The 21,324-nt window shown below is 36.2% G+C and overlaps 1 protein-coding gene across 2 annotated transcripts in view; it reads right to left on the bottom strand.

The window, feature by feature from the left end:
• FAM185A (family with sequence similarity 185 member A) overlaps positions 1 to 21,324 on the bottom strand; it is a 52,519-nt gene that overhangs the window by 11,280 nt on the left and 19,915 nt on the right. Inside the window, exons 5-7 of one of the 2 annotated variants that reach the window (XM_036892468.2) lie at positions 20,611 to 20,652; positions 17,918 to 18,013; positions 14,223 to 14,357 (exon numbers count right to left, since the gene is read on the bottom strand). In XM_036892468.2, coding sequence (XP_036748363.2) covers positions 14,223 to 14,357; positions 17,918 to 18,013; positions 20,611 to 20,652 — 273 coding nt within the window. The remainder of the gene's footprint in view (positions 1 to 14,222; positions 14,358 to 17,917; positions 18,014 to 20,610; positions 20,653 to 21,324) is intronic. The other variant, XM_036892470.2, reaches the window with a different exon arrangement.

Here is a 21,324-nt window from a genome sequence, read left to right on the forward strand (position 1 = left end):
TGCCTGGCCGGAAGGGAGAAATTTCCCTTTCTGCGGCCGTTTTGCCTTAGGCTGCTTCTCTGCTTTCCCAGCGCCCGGAGGGGTAATGGACGCAGGGGGGCTGTTTGGCTGTTTATCTCCGTGAGGGGTCTCAGAGCTGTTGCCCAGGGGGTTAGTGCGCCCGGTTTTCCCTGTAATTTCCAGCTGCTGGACTGTGACCTGTGTTGTTTCCGTCTAGCTGTTAAGTCCCTGTCCCTTTAAGACTTTCAAAAAGCCCCCGCTTTTCTTTGTCACAGGGGCATCAGCTTCGGCACACACTCAGAGGTCTTGCTGCCCTGTTTCCCTAGTATCCAGGGCCCCCTGGGCACGCACTGTGTCTGCGCTCTGGCCCGGATGGCTGGGGCTGGGTGCTCGGCAGTCCTGGGCTCCGTCTCCCTCCCGCTCTGCCTATTCTTCTCCCGCTGGGAGCTGGGGGGAGGGGTGCTCGGATCCCGCTGGGCCGGGGCTTGTATCTTACCCCTTTCACCAGGCGCTGGGTTCTCACTGGTGTAGTTGTAGTCTGGCTGTTGTCCTGTGTCTTCTGGTCTCTCTTTTAGGATTAGTTGTATTTGTTGTATTTTCAAAAATATATATGTTTTTGGGAGGAGATTCCCACTGTCCTACTCACGCTGCCATGTTGGCTCCGTCTCCCTTCCTCAAATCTTTTATGTCTAATCCACTGTAGTTTCCATCTCAGATATTGTAGTTTTAATTTCTAGAAATTCAATTTTGGAATTTTTATATCTTCCATATCTTAACTTTATTCCAATATGTGGAATACAGTTATAATAACTATTCTATTTTCCTTCTCTGCTAATTCTAATATCCATGTCTGTTCTAGGTGGGTTTCAATTGAAACTTTTTCATTTATGGATTATATTTTCTTGCTCCTTTTCATGTCTGATAATCTCTGATTGGATTGCAAATTTTATTTTGCTGAGTGCTAGGTAATTTTGCATTCCTGTGTAACTTGAGCTTTGTTCAGGGATGCAGTTAGGTTACCTGGAAGCATCTTCATCTTTCGCTTTTGTGATTTGTTAGGCAATTCTGGTGAAGTGCTCAGTCTAGGGCTGTTTCTAACTACTAAGTGCACTACCCAATACCCCATAAATTACGATTTTTTTCCAGTCTGGCAAATGGCACAGCCATTATTCCTGGGCCTGTGTGAATATCAGGTTCTATTTCCTCTAGTACTCTGTCCTATGAACTCTAGCTGTCTTGGTCTCGTAACAGTCTCTTCAACTCAGGGAATCTGCTGGGCTCCACATTGGTTGCCTTCCCTGAGCACTACAGCCTGAGAAAGGCAGTACGCAGGGTCTTATTTTGTTTGTTTTCCATCTCTCCGCGGTCACTTTCTTTAATTGCCTGGTGTCTAGTGTCTTGGAAACTATAATTTTATGTATTTTGTCTGTTTAAAAAATTTTGTGTTATTTTATGTAGGAAGGTAAATCAGTCCTTTTTACTGTACTTTCTTGTCCAGAAGCCTTCATTGTTTCTTTCTTTCTCCCTCTTCCCTTCTTTATTCCCTTTCCTCCCTCCCTCCCTCTTTCCCTCCCTCCATCATGATCTCTCTTTTTAATTTCTCATTTTGAGATAAAGACTCATAAGAAGTTGCAAAAAATAACACAAAGAGGTCCTGTGCACCCATTGCCCAGTTTCCCCAACGATGACATCTTATATAACCATAGCACATTATCAAAACCAGGTAATTGGTTGGCAAAGTACAATTAGACTACAGATCTTATTCAGATATCACCATTTTTTGTGCATGCTCACTTTTTCGTATGTTTTTATGTATACTTTTATGACCTTTCATCTCATGTATATAGTCATAGAACCATCATTATAATCAAGACACAGAACTGTTCTATCACCACAAATGAAGTCCCTTATGACATTCTTTTATATATAGTCTTATCCTCCCTCTCTTTTGCTAACCTTAGGCAACCACTTGGTCTGTTCTCCACATCTTTTGTCATTTCAAGAATATCATAAATGTAATCATATGGTATGTAGTATTTTGAGACTGGCTTTTTTGACTTGGCATGGTATACTCAAGTTCTATCCAAATTGTGTATTATCAACAAATTGTTCCTTTTTACTGTTGAATAGTATTCCACTGTATGGACATATTATAGTTTGTATAACTGTTTACTTGTAGAAGTGTATTTTAGTTATTTCCAGGTTTTTAGCTATTACAAAGAAGCTATGAATATTTGTGTATGTTTTTATGTGACTATTAAGTTTCATTTCTCCAAGGTAATTGGCCAGGACTGTAACTGCTGCATCACATGGTAGCTTCACATTTGGTTTTTTAACAAACGGCCACACTGAATTATAGCATGGCTGTATCATTTTACATTCCCAACAGCAATGCAGGAGAGATCTAATCTCTTCACAACCTTGTCAGTATTTGGTATTATCAATAATTTTTATTTTAGCCATTCTAACAGGTATGTAATAGTATCTTATTCTGATTTTAATTTGTACTTCGCTAATGACTAGTGAAGCTAAACATGTTTTTGTATTTTAACTTGCCATTTTATATCTTCTATGGTTGTGTTGTTTCTTAAATTTTTTGTGATTATACTTTTATGTGCACAAATCATTTTTTCTTTACTACTGAAGAGTTCATTCAGGTTAAGATTTGTCTGTGATTCAGTATTTCTTGAATGACCAAAATAAACACAAAAAAGTAATAATAATAATAATAATAGTAATAATAATAATAATAATAAAAACCCAGGTATTACAAACAGAAGTCTTATGTTCTAAGATTGGGGCTTGCACTTTGATCTCTAGCTTAGGGGTCAGCAAACTGCAGCCCACAGGCCAAATCTGAACTGAGGCCTATTTTCATGGCCTGGGAGCCAAGAATGACTTTTACATTTTTAAAGGATTATATATAAAAAAAGAATATGCCACAGAAACCATATGTAGCTGCAAAATGTAACATATTTACTAGCTAGCCTTACAGTTAAAGTTGGAGAACAGAAACAAAACCTGGTCTTTTTTGGTAAACATTGACAAAATTGATTTCTAATTACCAGTGACACTCCCAGGATCTTATACTTTAATAAATGATGGAGAAACAAAAGCACCATAAAAGCACAAATGATCTGAAAGCAGCTGTTATATTAATTCCCTGATGAAGTATTTTTAAGCAGATAGCATGAGCCTACAGCATTCTTTATTCTCTTACTGAATTTCTTCCATGTCATCCTGAAGTACATCTACATGACTGACAAATATATACATCTATATTAGCCTGGAGAGAACCAGAACAGTGTGTTCTAAAAAAGAGTTATTTATATAATCTACTCAAAATACCAGTTTTATTCCCTCCATTTGGAAAGAAAACACTGTCTCTAGATCGTAAAAGTAGCCTCCTGTGGGCTTAGTCCCATTTCAAGTCCCTTTTCCAAGCCAGGAACCAGTTTTCCGTTATAAAGTCACAATTCCACTAAATGTGTAACTATCCAGCCTAAAGACAAGCTGAGAATTCTCCTCTGACTTGATGGTTCAGTTTGACCCCAAATGAATTTATTTTTTATATGCTACACATTTGCAGTTTAACTAAAATAAAATGAACCCAGTAGGACCACATCCCCTACTATACCAACAGTACTGACAATAGTCAGTTGGCAGGCAACACACTTTATATCCAACATTCTCTAAATTGGGAAACTTTATGACAAAAGCCACATACATATTTGGGCTTGATATACCACAGTGAGGTTTCATATCTAAGTTGATGATTCAAGTCTAAAACATAATATAGAAGTCAATTTCTTCCTAGAAATATCTTACTTAAGCCATTCACTACCTTTTGAATTTGCCATATATGGGAAGAGCACAAAGCTCAGAATCTAGGATTAGAGAATGTACTCCCCCAAATACACACTGTGCACAGCTTTTTAGTAGGTAAATATTTCAATCTGAGAAAGTGCCAGGCTTTCTTTTGACCTCAAAATGGCACATACTACTTGAAAGTCACTTTAAGAATTATACAACATTTATCAGTCACTTTAAGAATTATACAACAGTTATCAGTGACAGCAATAGCAAGGGAAGCTATAAAGCAGGAAATCAAATAAATAACAGGGCTGACACATCCAATCCTGTGAGAAGCCTGAGCACTAGCGACTAAATTTTACTAGTGTGGCTTCTTGCAGAAATCACTAGAAGTTATGCTTCAGATACAATCCAGACCTGTTAGCAGTGAGTACCTGTTTCTATGCCTCATAGGCTCTATTAGGAAGGCCCACATGAGCTGAGCTCAGCTGCTTATAATAACAACTCACATATAACTTTGCTCATTATTCCCAAAACTGGGTTTCAGATTGTAAATCTCCACAGAAAAAGCAATGTGCCCTGATTTTCTAGGCCTCTTAAATTATTTCATCAACTTGTGGCCTTCTGGTCACCAAAAAGTTTTAGAATCAAACAAAATATCAAAGTTTCTCTAAAACCAGTACTTGTTCACAAAGCTCTTTCCAAAACAGACTGCTCTGTCTTTATATGAGGTCCCTCTGCACTATTACTCTAATGGATTTAACCTAGTATCAGAAACAACCTACAGATCCATCTGGGGCCCAGTCTTGCAGGATAGCATGTACTACTCTACAAAAGAACACGGCTGGTTAATACTGAGAATCATGTACTATGAGCAGGAAATAAAGTTCATTCTGTAATTTGGGCCTTCCTGGTTTAGGAAGTAGGGGCTAGAGTATAAGACACGATAACATGTCACACACAAAAAGAACTGAATAGGCTAAGGAGCTTCATAATGACGAACAAGGTAAGTATGTATCTTCCCCATTACATCCATTTATCTACTTCTTCCCCCAAATTTATTGGAGGCTTATTTATTTGTTGAGTTTAAGGTAGATCACTGGAGAGTCAAGGCCTCTGAACTCTTTCTCCTGAATTTTTGCAGTAACCTAATTAATTTAGCTTTTCCTCCATCCTCTACTATCCTTGCCAATTTTTCCCATTCAATATTCAGTGATCGCTTTAATACACAGATCCGATTATGGGAACCCCAGATTAAAACCTTTCAGTACCTTTGCAACACACTTGGTATAAAATCCAAATCAGCCCTATATGATCTGACTGCTCTCAAACTCTCCAGCCTTCTCTTATACCACTTTCACCCTTAATCTCCATACGCTGGTTATACTGGACTTGTCTCACTTCCTCAAACTCACAATGCTAGTCTAATTTCAATGTGCCACCTCAGTGCTCTCACAGTGCCATGTACATATCTTTATTATTATATATATTCCACCTTATTGTATTCACTGGTTTGTCTTACCTCACCAGAATGTAAGCTTCTCAGAGGTAGAGAGGCCATACTTTATTACATTTGCACTCTTAGTTGCTAGCAGTGCTTGACTCAATGTTTATTGAGTGACTAACTAACCAAATAAAGAAAAATACAGAACGCAAGAGGAGGAGGAGCTAGGCTAGGGAAAGATAATGTTTGTTTTTCAAATACATTAAGTACAACATGGTGCAGGGTTAGTGGAATAGAAATGGACAAAGACTTGACAAAGAGGTCAGGTCTACATACTGGTTTTATCCAATGACAAGAGTGGCACATATGTTTACAACATAGTTTACTGACTATCTGAAACCAACTGTTGAGATCTACTGCTCAAAGAAAAAGATTCCTTTCTAAATATGACTGCTCATTGACAATGCACCTAGTCACCCAAGAGCTCTGATGGAGAATGGACACTGAGATGGATGCTGCTTTCATGCCTGCTAACACAACACCCAATCTGCAGTCCACAGAGTCATTTTAACTTTCAAGGCTTATTATGTAAGAAATACATTTTCTAAGGCTATAGCTGCCATAGATAATGATTCCTCTGAGGAATCTGGGCAAACTAAATTGAAAACCTTCTGGAAAGGATTACTACTTTATATCCAACATTCAAATCTAGATGCCATTAAGATTTGGGATTCATGGGAAGAGGTCTAAGTATCAACATTAACAGGAATTTGGAAGATGTTGATTCCAACCCTCATGGATGATACTGTGGAGTTTCAAGACAGCAGTGGAGGAAGTAACTGCAGATGTGCTGGAAATAGCAAGAGCACTAGAATTAGAAGTAGAGCCTCAAGATGTGACTGAATTGCTGCAATCTCATGATAAAATTTGAACAGATGAGGAGCTGCTTCTTAGGGGTGAGCAAAGAAAATGATTGCTTGAAATGGAATCTTCTACTGGTAAAGATGTAAACATTATTGAAACAACAACAAAGGATGTAGAAAATGACATAAACTTAGTTGAAATAGAGAAGCAGGGTTTGAGAGCACTGACTTCAATTTTGAAAGAAGTTCTAACTGTGGGTAAAATGCTACCAAACAGCACCAAATGTTACAAAGAAGTCATTCATGAAAGGAAGAGTCAATCAATGCAGCAAACTTCATTACTGTCTTACGTTAAGGTACTGTTGCAGCCACGATAACCTTCAGGAATCACCACCAGAATCAGTCATCAGCCATCAACATGGAAGCAAGACCCTCCATCAGCAACAAGATTACAACTCACTGAAAGCTCAGATGATAGTTAGCATTTTTTTAGCAGTAAGTTATTTTTTAATAGGTATGTATATTGTTTTTCATGTAATGCTACTGAACACTTAATAGACTACAGTATGGTTTAAACATAACTTTTATAGACACTAGGAAATCAGAAAATTCATTGGACTCATTTTACTGCAATATTTGCTTTATTGTGGTGGTCTGGAACCGAACCCACAATGCTTCTGAGGCATACCTCTACTTAAAACTAAAAGGTGATAACCCCATTGTAACCACAAACCAAAAACCTGTATTAGATACACAGAAGGAGAAAGGATTCCAACCATAACACCGAAGAAAGTCATCATGCACAAGGAAAGAGAGCAAAAGAAGGAAGGATTAGAGATGAACAACAAAAACATAAGAATAATTTTAAATGGCAGTAAGTACATCCCTATCAATAATTATCTTAAATGTAAATGGAATAAATCCTACAATTAAAGACACAGGGTGATAGAATAAAAAACAAAGAAAAAAAACAAGACTTCCCTATATCCTGACTATAAGACACTCACTTGAGTCCTAAAAGACACAAAGAGACTAAAACTTAAGGAATGGAAAAGATTTTCTATGCAAATGGAAATGAGAAAAAAAAAAGCCGGAGTAGCAGCATTTATATCAGGCAAAATATTCTTTAAAACAAGGACTGTAACAAGAAACAAAAAAGAACGTTATACAATGAGTTAGGGCTTACTACAGCAAAAAGAGATAACAATTATAAGTATGCACCCAACAGAGGAGCACCTAATTACAGAAAGCAGACATTAACAGACATAAAGGGAGAAACTGACAGTAATACAATAATATTAGGAGAATTTAATGCCCCACTTACATCAATGAATAGGTCATCCAGACAGAAAATCAAACAATAGCTTTGAATGATACATTAAACCAAATGGACTAAATAGATAAATACAGGACATTATACCAAAAACAGCAGAATACACATTTTCTTCAAGTATATATGGAACATTCTCCAGGATAGACCACATGTTAGGCCACAAAATAAGCCAAGATAAATTTCAGATGATAGAAATCATACCAGGCATCTTTTCTGATCACAATTGCTAGGAAACCAAAAATCAATTATAAGAAAAAAACACACAATTTGACTGGATCTATACTGTTGGAACTCAACCAAGAATTAGGAGAAGTGCAAATTGTAGCGCTCCAAAATCTTACAACTACAGACTATTTACTGTTAAAAGAACATAAGGGATGTGAACATTCCCCAGGAATGGGTTGTTTTAATTTGTCTGATTTCTCTCAGACTGTTCAAGTTCAGTTGGACAATATCCACCATATCATAGATAAGTTTTCACAAATGCCTAAGGTGCCTAACTGGTTTTCTTGGTTTCACTGGAGATGGCTGGTAATTACAGATATGCTTTGGTTATGTAACTATACTCCTATTATGTTAATGTATGTGTGCAATTTAAGTAGTAGCTTAAAACCTATACATGCTGAAGTTACTCTACAAGAAGATATGTCAAAGAAATAATCAGTCTTCCCATGTTTTCTTCTGCCTGCTACTTCTATAGCTTTTCTTCTTCTTTCCTAATTACAACCCTTAAATAGAATTCGTGCCTCATATCAAATTTACTGAATATCATAATTCTTCCAAGTGGTAAAGATACCTCAAGACAAATGCTGGGCATAGAAGCTACAGGGCATAAATATGCAAAGAAATAAAAAGCTAACCATTTCAAACAATAAGGCTTCTCTCTCACTTACCAACTTAACATTTCCCTGTATGGCCCCGGAAGATGACTGGTTAGCCAGAGTCGGGTAAGATTCCTCAAGGGAGGAACAACCTAAGACAGGCACAGTCGCAGGGGGGCCATCAGGTGAGAAACTGGGGATCAACAGAGGTGAGGCTTAGAACCTCACCCCCCCGTTCTGAGAGAAATCTTCTGCATACGTGGATGTTTTATTGCCCTTGTCTAGCTTGGATTAACACATAGTCTACAGGCACACACCTGATCATCTACATTTGCTCTCTTACAACACTAAACTATGTTTTCTACCTTTATCTTGTATCTACCTACCACTTCAGCATTTTATTAAAAATAATAATAATAAAGAGAGAAATGTGGTATCCACATATAAATCAAGTATAAAAACCAAATGAGTATTCATATTTGAACTGACTGTTTATAGTTCATAATGCATGAGCAAAACCGAAAGTTTCTGTGATGACTGCCCTTGTACTGTTCACTATGTAACTTATTCATTATGTAAGAATTTGTTCTCCATGTAAGAACTTGTTTGTTATGCCTCAGAAGATTGGAGACTGACGAAAATTAGGCTTGGAGTGGATTAATGATTGTGCACTGAGCATTGACTCCCCTATACAGAACTTTATTGTTGTTAACAACCATTTGATCAATAAATATGAGAGATGCCCTCACAAAAAAAAAAAAAAAGTACAGACTTCCAATGGTAAAATAAATAAGTAACCGGGATGTAATGTATAGCATAAGGAATATAGTCAAGATATTGTAACAGCTTGGTAGGGTGATAGCTGGAACCTAGAATTATGTATATAAATGTTTTATCACTGTGTTGTACCCTTGAAACTAATGTAATGTAATACTGTGCGTCAACTACCCTTCAATAAAAAATAATTATCTAAAAAAAAAAAAAAAACACACATGGAGGCTAAACAGCATGATGTTTTTTGACAGTACTGACAACAAATGGGTCAAAGAGAAAATCAAAAATACTTGGAGAATAATGAAGATAGAAACAACAATGGTTCAAAATCTTTGGGATAGGCAGAGGCAGTTCTAAGAGGGAAGTTAACAGTGATACAGGCCTAACTCAAGAAGCAAGAAAAATTTCAAATAATCTAAACCTATACCTACAGGAACTAGAAGAAGAAAACAAAGCCCAAAGTTAATAGAAGGAAGGAGACAAAGATTTTAAAAACTCCCATGAACAAAAGTCAAGGACCAGATGATTTCACAGAATTCTACCAAACATTTAAGAAGAGTTAATAGCTACCCTTCTCAAACTATTCCAAAATATTGAAGAGGAAAGAAATCTTCCAAATTCATTCTACAAGGTCAGCATCATTTCAATACCAAAACCAGACATGGACACTACAAAAAAAGAAAATTACAGACCATCTCTAATGAACATAGATGCAAAAGTCTTCAACAAAATACTAGCAAATTGAATTTAAAAATACAGAAGGACCATTCAACACAACCAAATAACCTGGGATTTATTCCAGGGATACAAGGATGGTTCAATATCCACAAATCAATATGATACATAACATTAACAAAAGGAAGGATAAAACCATATGATCACCTCAATAGATGCTGAAAAAGCACTAGATAAAAATTCAATGTCCGTTCATGATAAAAACTTTCAACAAAGTGGGTACACAGGAAATATATGCCAACATAATAAAGGCCATATATGTCAAAGCTCCAGCTAATGTAATACTCGGTGTTGAAAAGTAGAAAGCTTTTCCTCTAAGATCAGGAACAAGACAAGGATGTCTACTCTTACCACTTTTATTTAACATAGTGCTGGAGGACCTAGCCACAGCAATCAAGCAACACAAAGAGACAAAAGGTATTCAAATTGGTAAGGAAGAAGTTAAACTGTCACTATTTGCAGATGACATGATATTACATATAGAAAACCCTAAAGACTACACCAAACAGCTATTAGAATAACTGAATTCAGCAAAATGCAGAATACAAAATTAATACACAGAAATCTGTTGCATTCCTATATACTAACAATGAATTAGCAGAAAGAGAAATCAATAAAACAACTCTACTTACAACTGCATCACAAACAATAAAATACATGAGAATAAGCCTAACCAAGGAGGTAAAAGACCTTTACTCGGAAAACTGTAAGACACTCATGAATGAGATCAAAGAAGACACCAATAAACAGCAATCTATCCCAGGCTCATAGATAGGAAGAATTAATATTGTCAAAATGGCCATCCTGCCCAAAGCAATTTACAGATTCAATGCAATCTCTATCAAAATACCAATAGCATTCTTCAATGAACTAGAACAAAGAATTAAAAAATTCACACAGAACCACAAAGACCCCGAATAGCCAAAACTATCCTGAGAAAGAAGAAAAAAGCTGGGGGAATTACGCTCCCTGACTTCAAGCTCTACTACAAAGCTACAGTAATAAAAAAATTTGGTCCTGGCACAAGAACAGACCCAAAGATCAATGGAACAGAACAGAGAGCCCAGATATAAACCCATGCATATACAGTCAATTAATGTATGATACAGGAGCCACTAATATACAATGGGGAAAAGGCAGCCTTTTCAACAACTGGTGTTGGCAAAACTGGACTATATATAAGAGAATGAAACTGGATTACTGTCTAACTCCATATACAAAATTAAACTCGAAATGGATCAAAGACCTGAATGTAAGTCATGAAACTAAAAAATTCTTAGAATGAAACATAGGCAAAAATGTCTTGAATATAAACATGAGCAAGTTTATGCTGAACACATCTCCTTGAGCCAGGGAAACAAAATAAAAAAATGAACAAGTGGGACTACATCAAACTAAACGTTTTTGTCTAGATGGTCTATCCATTGATACATATGAGGTTGTTAAAAGTCCCCTGTTATTTTATTACTGTCAATTATTCCCTTTATGTCTGTTAGTATTTGCTTTATATATTTAGGTGCTCCTATATTGGGTGCATAGATATTTATAATTTTATATACTGTAGTTGGACTGGTCCCTTTATCATTATGTAATGCCCTTCTTTGTCTCTTGTCACATTCTTTGTTTTGAAGTCTCTTTTGTCTGGTATAGCTATTGCCACTCCAGCTTTTTTTTTCTTGTTTCCATTTGCATAGAATATCTTTTCCCATCTCTTCATTTTAAATCTATATGTGTCTTTAGGTCTGAAGGTAGTCTCTTATAGGCAACATATAAATGGGTCTTGTTATTTATTTTTTTACATCCATTCAGCCACCCTGTCTTTTAATTGGAGCATTTAGACAATTTACATATAAAGTTATTATTGAATATTTACTTGTTGCTATTTTGTTAATTGTTTTCTGCTTGATTTTGTAGTTCTTCTCTTTTCCTTTTTTCTTCTCTTGCTCTCTTCCCTTGTGATTTGATGACTTTCTTTAGTGTTATGTTTGGATTCCTTTCTCTTTATTTTTTGTGTATTTTTTATAGGTTTTTGGCTTCTAGTTACCATGAGTGTCATGTAAATCACTGTACATATAAGCAGTCTATATTAGGTTGATGATTGATTACGTTAAAACACATTCTAAAGCACTACTTTATTCCCCCTCCACATTTTATGTATGTAATGGTAAACAATGTATAACTTTTTTATTTTGTATATCCCTTGACTTATTTTTGTGTACATAACTGATTTTACTACTTTTGTGTTTTGAACTTCAATTCTGAATGATGAACTTGCTGGCTATTCTTGGTTTTTTCCTTTTAGCACTTTGAAAAATGCTGCCACTCCCCTCTGGCCTGTAAAACTGATGAAAAAATAGCAGACAGCTGTATGGGAGTTCCCTTGTATATAATTGCATGCTTTTCTCTTGCTGCTTTTAAGATTTTCTCTTTGCTTTTAATCTTTGTCATTTTAGGTACTGTGTGTATTGGCATAGACCTATTTGGGTTCCTCTCATTAGGGGATCATGGATGTGGATGTTTGTTTCTTTCCCCAAGTTAGGAAAGTTTTCAGCTATTATTTCTTCACATAAGTTTTCTGCCTCTGGGAACCCCTATTATGTGAATGTTTTTAATTTGAAGTTGATGCAGAGATCTCTTAGCATCTCATTTTTTAAAATTCTTTTTTCTTTCTGTTGCTCAACTAGACTGACTTCCACTGCCCTGCCTTCCAGATTGCTGATCCATTATTTCACGTCCTCTAATCTGCTACTGATTACCCCTAGTGTATTTTTCATTTCAGTAATTGTTTTCTTCAGCTCTGACTGGTTCTTTTTTGTATTTTCTACTTCTTGATTGAAACCCTCCCTGAGTTTATCCACTCTTCTCTCCAGTCCAGTAAGCACCTTTATGACCATTACCTTAAATTCCTTATCAGGAAGATTGTTTATCTCTGTTTCATTTTGTAATTTTTTTGGCATTTTGTCTTGTTCTTTCAACTGGAAAATATTCCTCTGCCTCCTCTTTTTGTCTGGTTCTCTGTGTTTGTTTCTATGTAGTAGATAGGTCAGCTATATCTCCTGGTCTTGAAAGCAGTGGCCTTAGGTAGTAAATGTCCTGTGGTGCCTAGAAGTGTAATACCCTGTGGTCACCAGAACCAGGCATTCTAGGGGCATCCCCTGTGTGGGCTGTATACAACCTCCTGTTGTGGCTGAGCTGAGACTGCTGCAAGCCAGCTGGTGGGTTAGACCAGTCCTCTGCCAGGCTGTCAGTCATAGCCAGTGGAGCTACTGTGGTTGCACTGGCTTGCGAGGCTCACTCCAGGTGCACCTGGCTGGAAGGCTTGGCACCACCTCTGCTTTCTGTTCTGTCAGTCCAGGTGCTGGCCTGTGGGGCTAGCTCCTCTCCCCAGGGCAGTAGTTGCTTTGGTGGGTGCGTGGTGGACTGGGTATATAGGGTGGGGCAAGTCTGAAGGGGAATGCTGGGGTACAGCGAGCAGTGCTAGCATGCTAGATGGAGAGTGTCAAAACTGGCTCCCATAAGCATCTGGTTATCTAGGCTCAGAGAGGGCTCAAACATGGCATCCACTAGCCCCTCCTCCCCTGGAGAAAACTCCTGCAGATCCCAGCCCTTCTAGCACACATCCAGAGCTAATCAATAGATCTCCTTTCAAACTGCTGCTTCCTGTGTTGGTCTCAGACCCACTGACACTGAATGCTGGACCTCCAAAGCAGTGACTCAGCCTTCCCAGGCCCTCTTGCTCTCCCCAGTGTTAAGCCCTGCTGTTTTTCAAAGCTACACATAACAGGCTCATCTTCCCAGTGAAGATCCCCAGGGTCAGGTGTGTGAGGTTTCAGGGAGTTTATCATCTCCCCTCTCCACTCCTTCCACTTATGGGTTGGGATGGAGGAAGGGTTTGGATCCTGCTCTATTGCATGCAGCTCTGCCCCTTCACCCCTTCTCAATGCAGCCTTCTCTTTCACTAACTGTGAAAGGTCTATTCTTCCATCAGTCCAGGTCATTTTCGGAGTTACTTGCCTCATGTGTATGCAGGAGGACATTATCACAATGACCTTCTATCCCTCCATCTTCCCAGAATCCCTACCCCTCAAAGAAGTATTTAGTAGTGTTGGCTATTGTTTACATTTTTAAAAACATCCCAAAGGAAAGCAATTTTAAGGATCAGCAATCTTATTAAAAATGCAGAGTAAAATAAAACTAAGCTACATGGCTCTAGAAAAGATTTTTTTTTCAAGTTTTATCCAATGACAAGACCAGTGAGTGTTTCAAACTAAATGGCTTCATTGTGTTACCGATAAACAGTTGGTTGAAATAAGTGTAGAACACTAAAATGTGACAATGCAAAGGCATAAAAGACTAAAACTGTAGTTAAATACAGCATATTTCTACTTATGTATGGACAATGGCTATTCATCTTACATAGCAAAATAGAGCCTCCTTACCAGTAATTATTACACCATCATCTTTACAAGCTTCAGCCATTTCTTGAACACAGACTTCAGAGTTCATATCAACCTTTTTCCCTGATAACTGTAAATAAGCCTGAAGAGAAGATGCGACCTTGACAAGAATAGAGCCTATAATAAAATTATACGAGAACTTATTAATGTAAAGAAATCAAAAGTATCAGAGGCTATGAGAAAAATGATGGAAAGGTAACATTGTTCCTGGTACACTGTCTTCATTCCTCAGCATATTTTATTGAATAGCAGGGCCTTTTCCTTATTTTCATGTGATCAACATTTCCTTACTCCCAAAGCATTCACAGTAACTTCTACCAAGAGTATGAGTCATTAGGACATTATGAACTACTATTCCTTCTTTTGCCAATAGCCCTAGTCAGCTCATATAATATCAGAAAAGTGTTACTATACATGTAGCTTGTAGGCAAGATTTACGATTAATTGAGCATTTACTAAAAGGCAGACACTTTAGTTACATTATCTCTTTTAATCTCTATATCGACTTTATGAGGTGGTATTATAGTCCTGATTTTACAGATGAGAACTTGCTCATGTTCTCACCAGAGCTAGTAGATCCAGTTCAATGATAACAAAGCCCAGGCTCTCAACCACTGTGGTATTTCACATGCTCCTACTCTGGCATTATAGGACTGTGATGTCACTGACCATTGTAACACAACTAGAACCCTAAGCTTTTGTGTTTTCAGTTGTACCTTGTGTGTGTTGGGGGGCGGGGGGGTATAATAACAATACAAAAACAGAATGTTTGAATTTCAACAGACTAATGCTTCTTTTCTGTGGATTATGGTCTTTTGGGTACCTGAGGCAAAACATTCAACTTTATTTCCATTATAATCCTACAGTAATTCAAGCTTCTAAAGGAATAGTACTGAGTATTAATAAGTATAAGAAAAAGGACTGTGTTGCTAAGGAATCATTTTTCAAAACAATTACATGGGTCACAGAGCAAACTCACCAGCACACTCCTGTTGAGTTTTTCTTTCCCTGTTTCTCATATATCAAATAAAGAAAGTAAGAGGCCCAAGTGATAAAATATTAACCCCACCTCTGTGAACAAATAAGATCAGGATGACATCAATTATGAATGTTGTAAAGATCCTTTTTAGAATGATTTATGGGCCATTGTGTGCCTTTTAGTTTCACTAACATGAACTTAAGTTCCCCTAAGTAATTTCCCATCTTCTCAGCCTTCCTAACTGAAGTTACAAGTTTGGGGTAAAACTGATGAATTCTCATATTTACTTCTCCAGAAAGGAGGGAATAAAGCACATCACTACAACTGGTTTATTTTATTTAAAATCAAATTGCTTTTCAGCATTTAAATGTGAACTACAGATAGGAGATTCCACTAACAACAGACATGAGGGCTTTAGGAAAAAACAAAACAAACAAAACAATAACAACCCTGGAAAATTTCAGATGAAGAGAAGATTAATGTTTTTCTAGCAACATACTTTAAGAAGTAGAAAAATAACAGATTTTTAAAAACTTTTTCGTAGGTCTTTAAATATCTATATACATCAAAAAGGATAGTTTTATGAATACTTTTTTCATTCTTAAATGAATGAAGGTATCTTAAGTCTAAGAGTTTTTAAAATGTTAAGCAATGCAACTTATACTATCCTCACCTCTCTCTACATCTTTAAAAAATAAAAACCATCATTATCAAAATGTCATTTGTTTGTGAATGCAGAATTCTCATGACTTGAAAATTTTCCCAAATGTCCCATCTTTAACATTACCTTTCTTTAGAAATGAGAGCTCTTATTATGTCTTCTACCTCTTTTCACTTCATAAACTACTTCTTGGTTACCGACATCAATACCATTTTATTTAAATTAAAAAGTGAACTAGTACTAATAGTATCATTTATTGAAGGCATACTAAATTATGACTAGTGGTTTTATGAAGACAAATTTTGAGTGAAAAAGACAAATGAAGGTCTGGCTTTGACTCCTGAGCCTAAAGACAGCCTTTTTGAATGAATTAACAACATCACCATCTCAACTCACAGGAAGAAAACAAGCATTATAATACTCTATTTCAAGTGGTAAGATGGAAAAGACCTAAGAGACTCAAGTGGCTGGCTCTTGAACCCTACAAGCCAGATAATGACTAAGTTGGAAAGGATTCGATATCTTTACTAACCATTAAGCAACAGTATCCTGAATAACTTTCCATTACTCTAAAATGTTACTATTCCCAAGTGTAGTGAGAATTAAGAGAACTGAAGTAAGATAGAAACTTTGTCTCCAGTTATCTTTAAGCTTTCTGCCAGTAACATGGTCCCAGTATGAGAAAACACAAAATTGTAACCCTAATCAAATTCTATATGCTATTTCAATAGGTTACTGGAACAGCATTCCAAGTAATACTCAAAAATATTTTAAGCAGATGAAGATTAGCAATGTTTTTGTTTGTTACTTTTTGACCATCCATAAGAAAAGGGAAATAACTTTTATGTAAGAGCTGCTATTCAAAACTTTGTTTTTACTCAGTTACTAGTTACATTAAAGGTAGTAATGGTTTATATATTTTTCTCCTTTAGTCTGTAATAACAGAACACAATTATATGACTTTTACAGCATTTCCAAAGTACCCTGAATAGCACTGCTGAAGCTCTTAAAAATTCAATGAGAGTATGATATTATCCCGTTTTTAAAGGGTAAAAAAGGTGATCCTGAAAAATCAGATCATACCTGTGTGTCAGCAGTAACTTGAGTTTCAGATGTCTGTGGGTAGTTTTATTTTGATACTTTGACAAAAGAGAGCCTCACTGGACAAAAAGGTATAAAACTAACATGACAAGGAAATTACTAACAGCAGTAACAACTGGTCTCTGTAATGAAGTATTTTCTTTATTATATATACACAGCCATGTTCTGCCAATATACAAGAGTTCCTAGATATATTAAATAATATTTTTATACAGAGCTACATTTCTTAACTTTCTGCATTCAGCACCTATGGTCAAGATACTCCAGCTACCCAAACCACTAGCCACCAAGCACATGTGCATGTATGTGCATGCACGGGCACACACAGACACACACTCATACACACTCTTAGATGACTAAAAAGTGCATCACTTTCAATGAAATTCAGTTAAAATAAGTTATTTGAATTAGAAATAAGATTATAGAAAGAGACATAAGACTTAATACTTCAAGAGACTAAGTCACCAATCACTCTGGAGGACTTTCCTGGTGATACCTTTATTTAGGGATCACACTTTGAAAAGTATTACTCTAGAGGATTGCCTGGGAAGGTCCTCTTATAGGCTAGTAGGAAAGTTTCCAAAAGAACATATGGAAGCATTTCCCTCCGAAGGATATTCTATTTCAGACATAAATAAAGCTACACTGAAAAACACAAATACCAACACTACAAAATTCCACAACAATAAATAGTCAATCTATTACATTTGTTTGCACTACAAGGTAAAGATAGTCTTCACTGCCATCTGTTCCAGATGTTTCAAAGACTGTGGGTCTAGAGTTCTAATATTTCCAAACTTTACATCAGGTTCTATCAGCAGAAATGTTCTTGAAATCACTATGTCAATACAGATAAGTTAATCTATCTGTTTCCTGAATGTTACATAAAACCTTCCAAATACCACATGTCAAAATAAAACATTCCACTTGGCTAACCTTTATGGGATTTCAATTCCACTTTCCCCAGTTGGCTGACATAAACATCTATGGCACCCTGATGAGTTGAGGCTTTTAGACATCCAGAGGATGAATCTAGGAGGAAGGAAAAACCATTACTTATTTGAATAATTACAACAGTGAACTTGAAATAAAAGGCTCTGCTTCAACATTTAGGATAAGGCACTAAGAGAATTGCAAGATTTTGTATTTTCCTCATAACTATGCTATCTTTTGCTTTAAAAGGAAAATAGAATCAGAAATCTAGAAATCTACACCTAGACAACTTAATACATGATCCCTAGGCTTATTACTAAACATTTTTAGTTTAAAACCTAGTATGTAGGAAGGACAGGACACAAGAAGTGGATCCTTGACAGCCAGGAGCACTAAGCATCATGATACATCTAGTTTTTTATTGACTTTCAATATTTACTACAAGAATTCTATCTCAGATATAAGTAACAGCAAAATTAACAAAGATCAAAACCTCTTATATTTGCTCCTTTTGGCAAATTTGCTAGACTAAAAAATGCTCCTAAGAGTGAACGATTACTCTAGATAAAGTTTTGTTGCATTTCTTAAAGGACAGAAATGGGGGAAAAAGGAATCACTTGAAGAGTGGGTGAAGCTTGTATAGATCTAAATATTTATTTCCAAGTTTCTGGAATTGAACAGGTATCTTTAGGTCAGGGGAAGAAAATCGAACTTAAGGCAGTCCTGATTTGACACTGAAATTTCCTTATGTCATCACTGACCCCAGTTTTCAGTCAGCCAACATTTCAAGTTTAAGGGAAAACTGACAGAATCAGAGATAAAGAACTTAGAGAAAAATGAAGGGGCTTCTCTTTCCTCCTCTCCCATGGCAAATGAACCTTTAATATTCCACCTGACTGCTCTGAGAAGGCCAAAGAGTATTTTTTTTAGAGTGGCCTCTTAAAAAGCCTTTTTAGCAGGAGCCTTATAACTTAAAAGTGAAAACAAACTTTTTCTATCAGGAGCCTTATTACTTAAAAGTGAAAATAAAGTAAGGAGTATCGTGAAAATAATGCCAAAAATTACATTATACTTTTTATAAAATATGGAGAAAAAATATTTGTATACCCACAGAGGAGCCAACATTTTTCTTTTAAATCATTCCAAAGACAACCTCTTGGGAATAAACCATTTAAAATCTGACACCAAGACAGTTTATAATAATCTACCTCTATATTGAACAATGTCCTTTATCAGACCCCATTTATTTAATTTTTAAGTGTTAAAAGGAAATACTGATGCTGGGAAACTAAGCCACTAGAGATAAATGACACAGAATACCTGGACAAAGTTACTCAGGAGACTTTAGGTTGTCAAGATTTGTTGAGCTACCTTCACCTTTCTCCAGTCAAACTTTTGTTGCAATAAAAAACATAAACCAATCAAGAAATTTCAGATAAACATTACCTACTTGTCACCTTTGAGATTAATGCACCAAAAAACAAAATTTCTCCAGAACCACAACGATGCTTTTTAGGCTCTACAGCAGGGTTGGCAAACTACAGCCCTCTTCTTGTTTTTTATTAATAAAGTTTATTACGTAGACACATCCATTTGCTTGTGCATTGTCAATGGCTGCTTTTGTGTTAAAACGAACAAGAGTTGCATAGTACAGATAGACTATGTGGCCCACAAAGCAAAAAATTTTTACTATCTGGCAGATTGCTGACAACTAGACCAAAATACTGTGTTTTAAGGAAATGAGGTTCCCCTCCCCCAAAACCAAAATGTGAAATTTGATTCTAGTTAAGACAAGGAGTTTTACCAATTTATTGGTACCAGCTCTTTTCCCAAGGCCTCAGTAATATACAGATAGGTATAAAATTCTTGCTTATAGAAATGAATAAGGTTGTTGTCTCAAGGCAGTTCTAACTTTTCACTGACCCTGACTGCTCACTGTTTTCTAGGGGTAGTGGAGTTGCTTCATTAAAGTAACAAATAGCACATTGCCAAGTAAATAACTAGGACTTTGCTGACTTGCTTAAAGAATATGTCACAACTTTTTTGTTTATCTGTTTAACTTCTTAAGCTGTCCCTATGTTTTTATCAGTAATGTTTGTTTGCTTGTAAAGGAGCTCAAGTGGGTTTGAAAAATTGCAAGGCATCTCCGGCTCTGGTTGTCACTAGAAATGGGATGGATTTCCACAAATCAGTGACTTAACAGGAACTATAATAGCTTTGATTTCTCTAGAAGTTTTACTTAATTGCTGCTGTGCTCCCCTCTCTCCTTCTCTCCCACTGTCCTTCTTTCCCTTCCTTTTCTGATTTAATACTCACTATAAAAATATACATATTATATTTTGAAATAATAGTACAATGTTTTCTGTTTTTTCACTTAGTAAAATGTCAGAAATATCTTTCTATATTGAAAACTACTGAGTTATCAATACTTTGTTAAAGGATGAATATTTCACTTTATGTCTACTATAATATATTTAGTTGTTCTTTTACCTGGAACAACTTAAAATGTACGCTATCTTTTACTACCATAAACAAAGAGATGAATATCCTCATGTATGTATCTTTATATCCTTGCCAGATCATCTCCTTGGGATAGAGTTCTAAAAAAGGAAGTGCTAGGACAAAGGAAATGTAGACAAAAACACAGCTATTTAAAAAAGCATGCAAAATTTACCAACTAGGAGCTTAACACATACCTACTGTAATGCTACCCATCTTGCTGTGTAATGTTATATCACCTGCAAAGGAGAGAAAAAGAAAGACAATTTTATATATTAGAATTATATATAAACAAACTGTGCTACATGGTATCCTAAAACATGGTTGAATATCCTCAGTGTTATTTTAAAACAATGTTATTGTTGTTGGCAATTTTTCTCAGTATCACAAACTTAGTCAAGAGATTTAGTTGCAATTCTGAAATAACTAGCTTTAGGTATCTATACAAACTCTTCCTCTACCCCACCTTCAGATTTTATAGCATAACTATAAAACAAACCACCATAGTTTCTAGGAAACATGGGAGAAAAATAATGATACTGCTAAGTTCCATAAATGGAAATATTACTTAAATGTACTCCCTATGCATTTTCAACCTAAACATCACTGCTTTAATCAGACCACACAAAGCCAAGTTTTGAACCAAGTGACAAAATTGTCTACGGAAAAAATTAGTTATTTATCAGGCCTGTATACTATCTCTATACCTGTTAGATTAAAGTGGTTTCTATGCTAAAAGAAGTTTGGAGCAGGAATGATGAATACATTGAAGTACGACTAACAAAGAAAAAAGCTTCAAGGATCTCCATCTTTCAATGAAAATATATTTTGCAGACAAGTATGGGATATTCTAACTATTCTTCCCTGTCCTCTTCCTGCATTACAAAAAATAGTAGTATATTTTTTAATAT

The sequence above is a fragment of the Manis pentadactyla genome, chromosome 7 (assembly GCF_030020395.1).
Source record: "Manis pentadactyla isolate mManPen7 chromosome 7, mManPen7.hap1, whole genome shotgun sequence".
NCBI lineage: Eukaryota > Metazoa > Chordata > Mammalia > Pholidota > Manidae > Manis > Manis pentadactyla.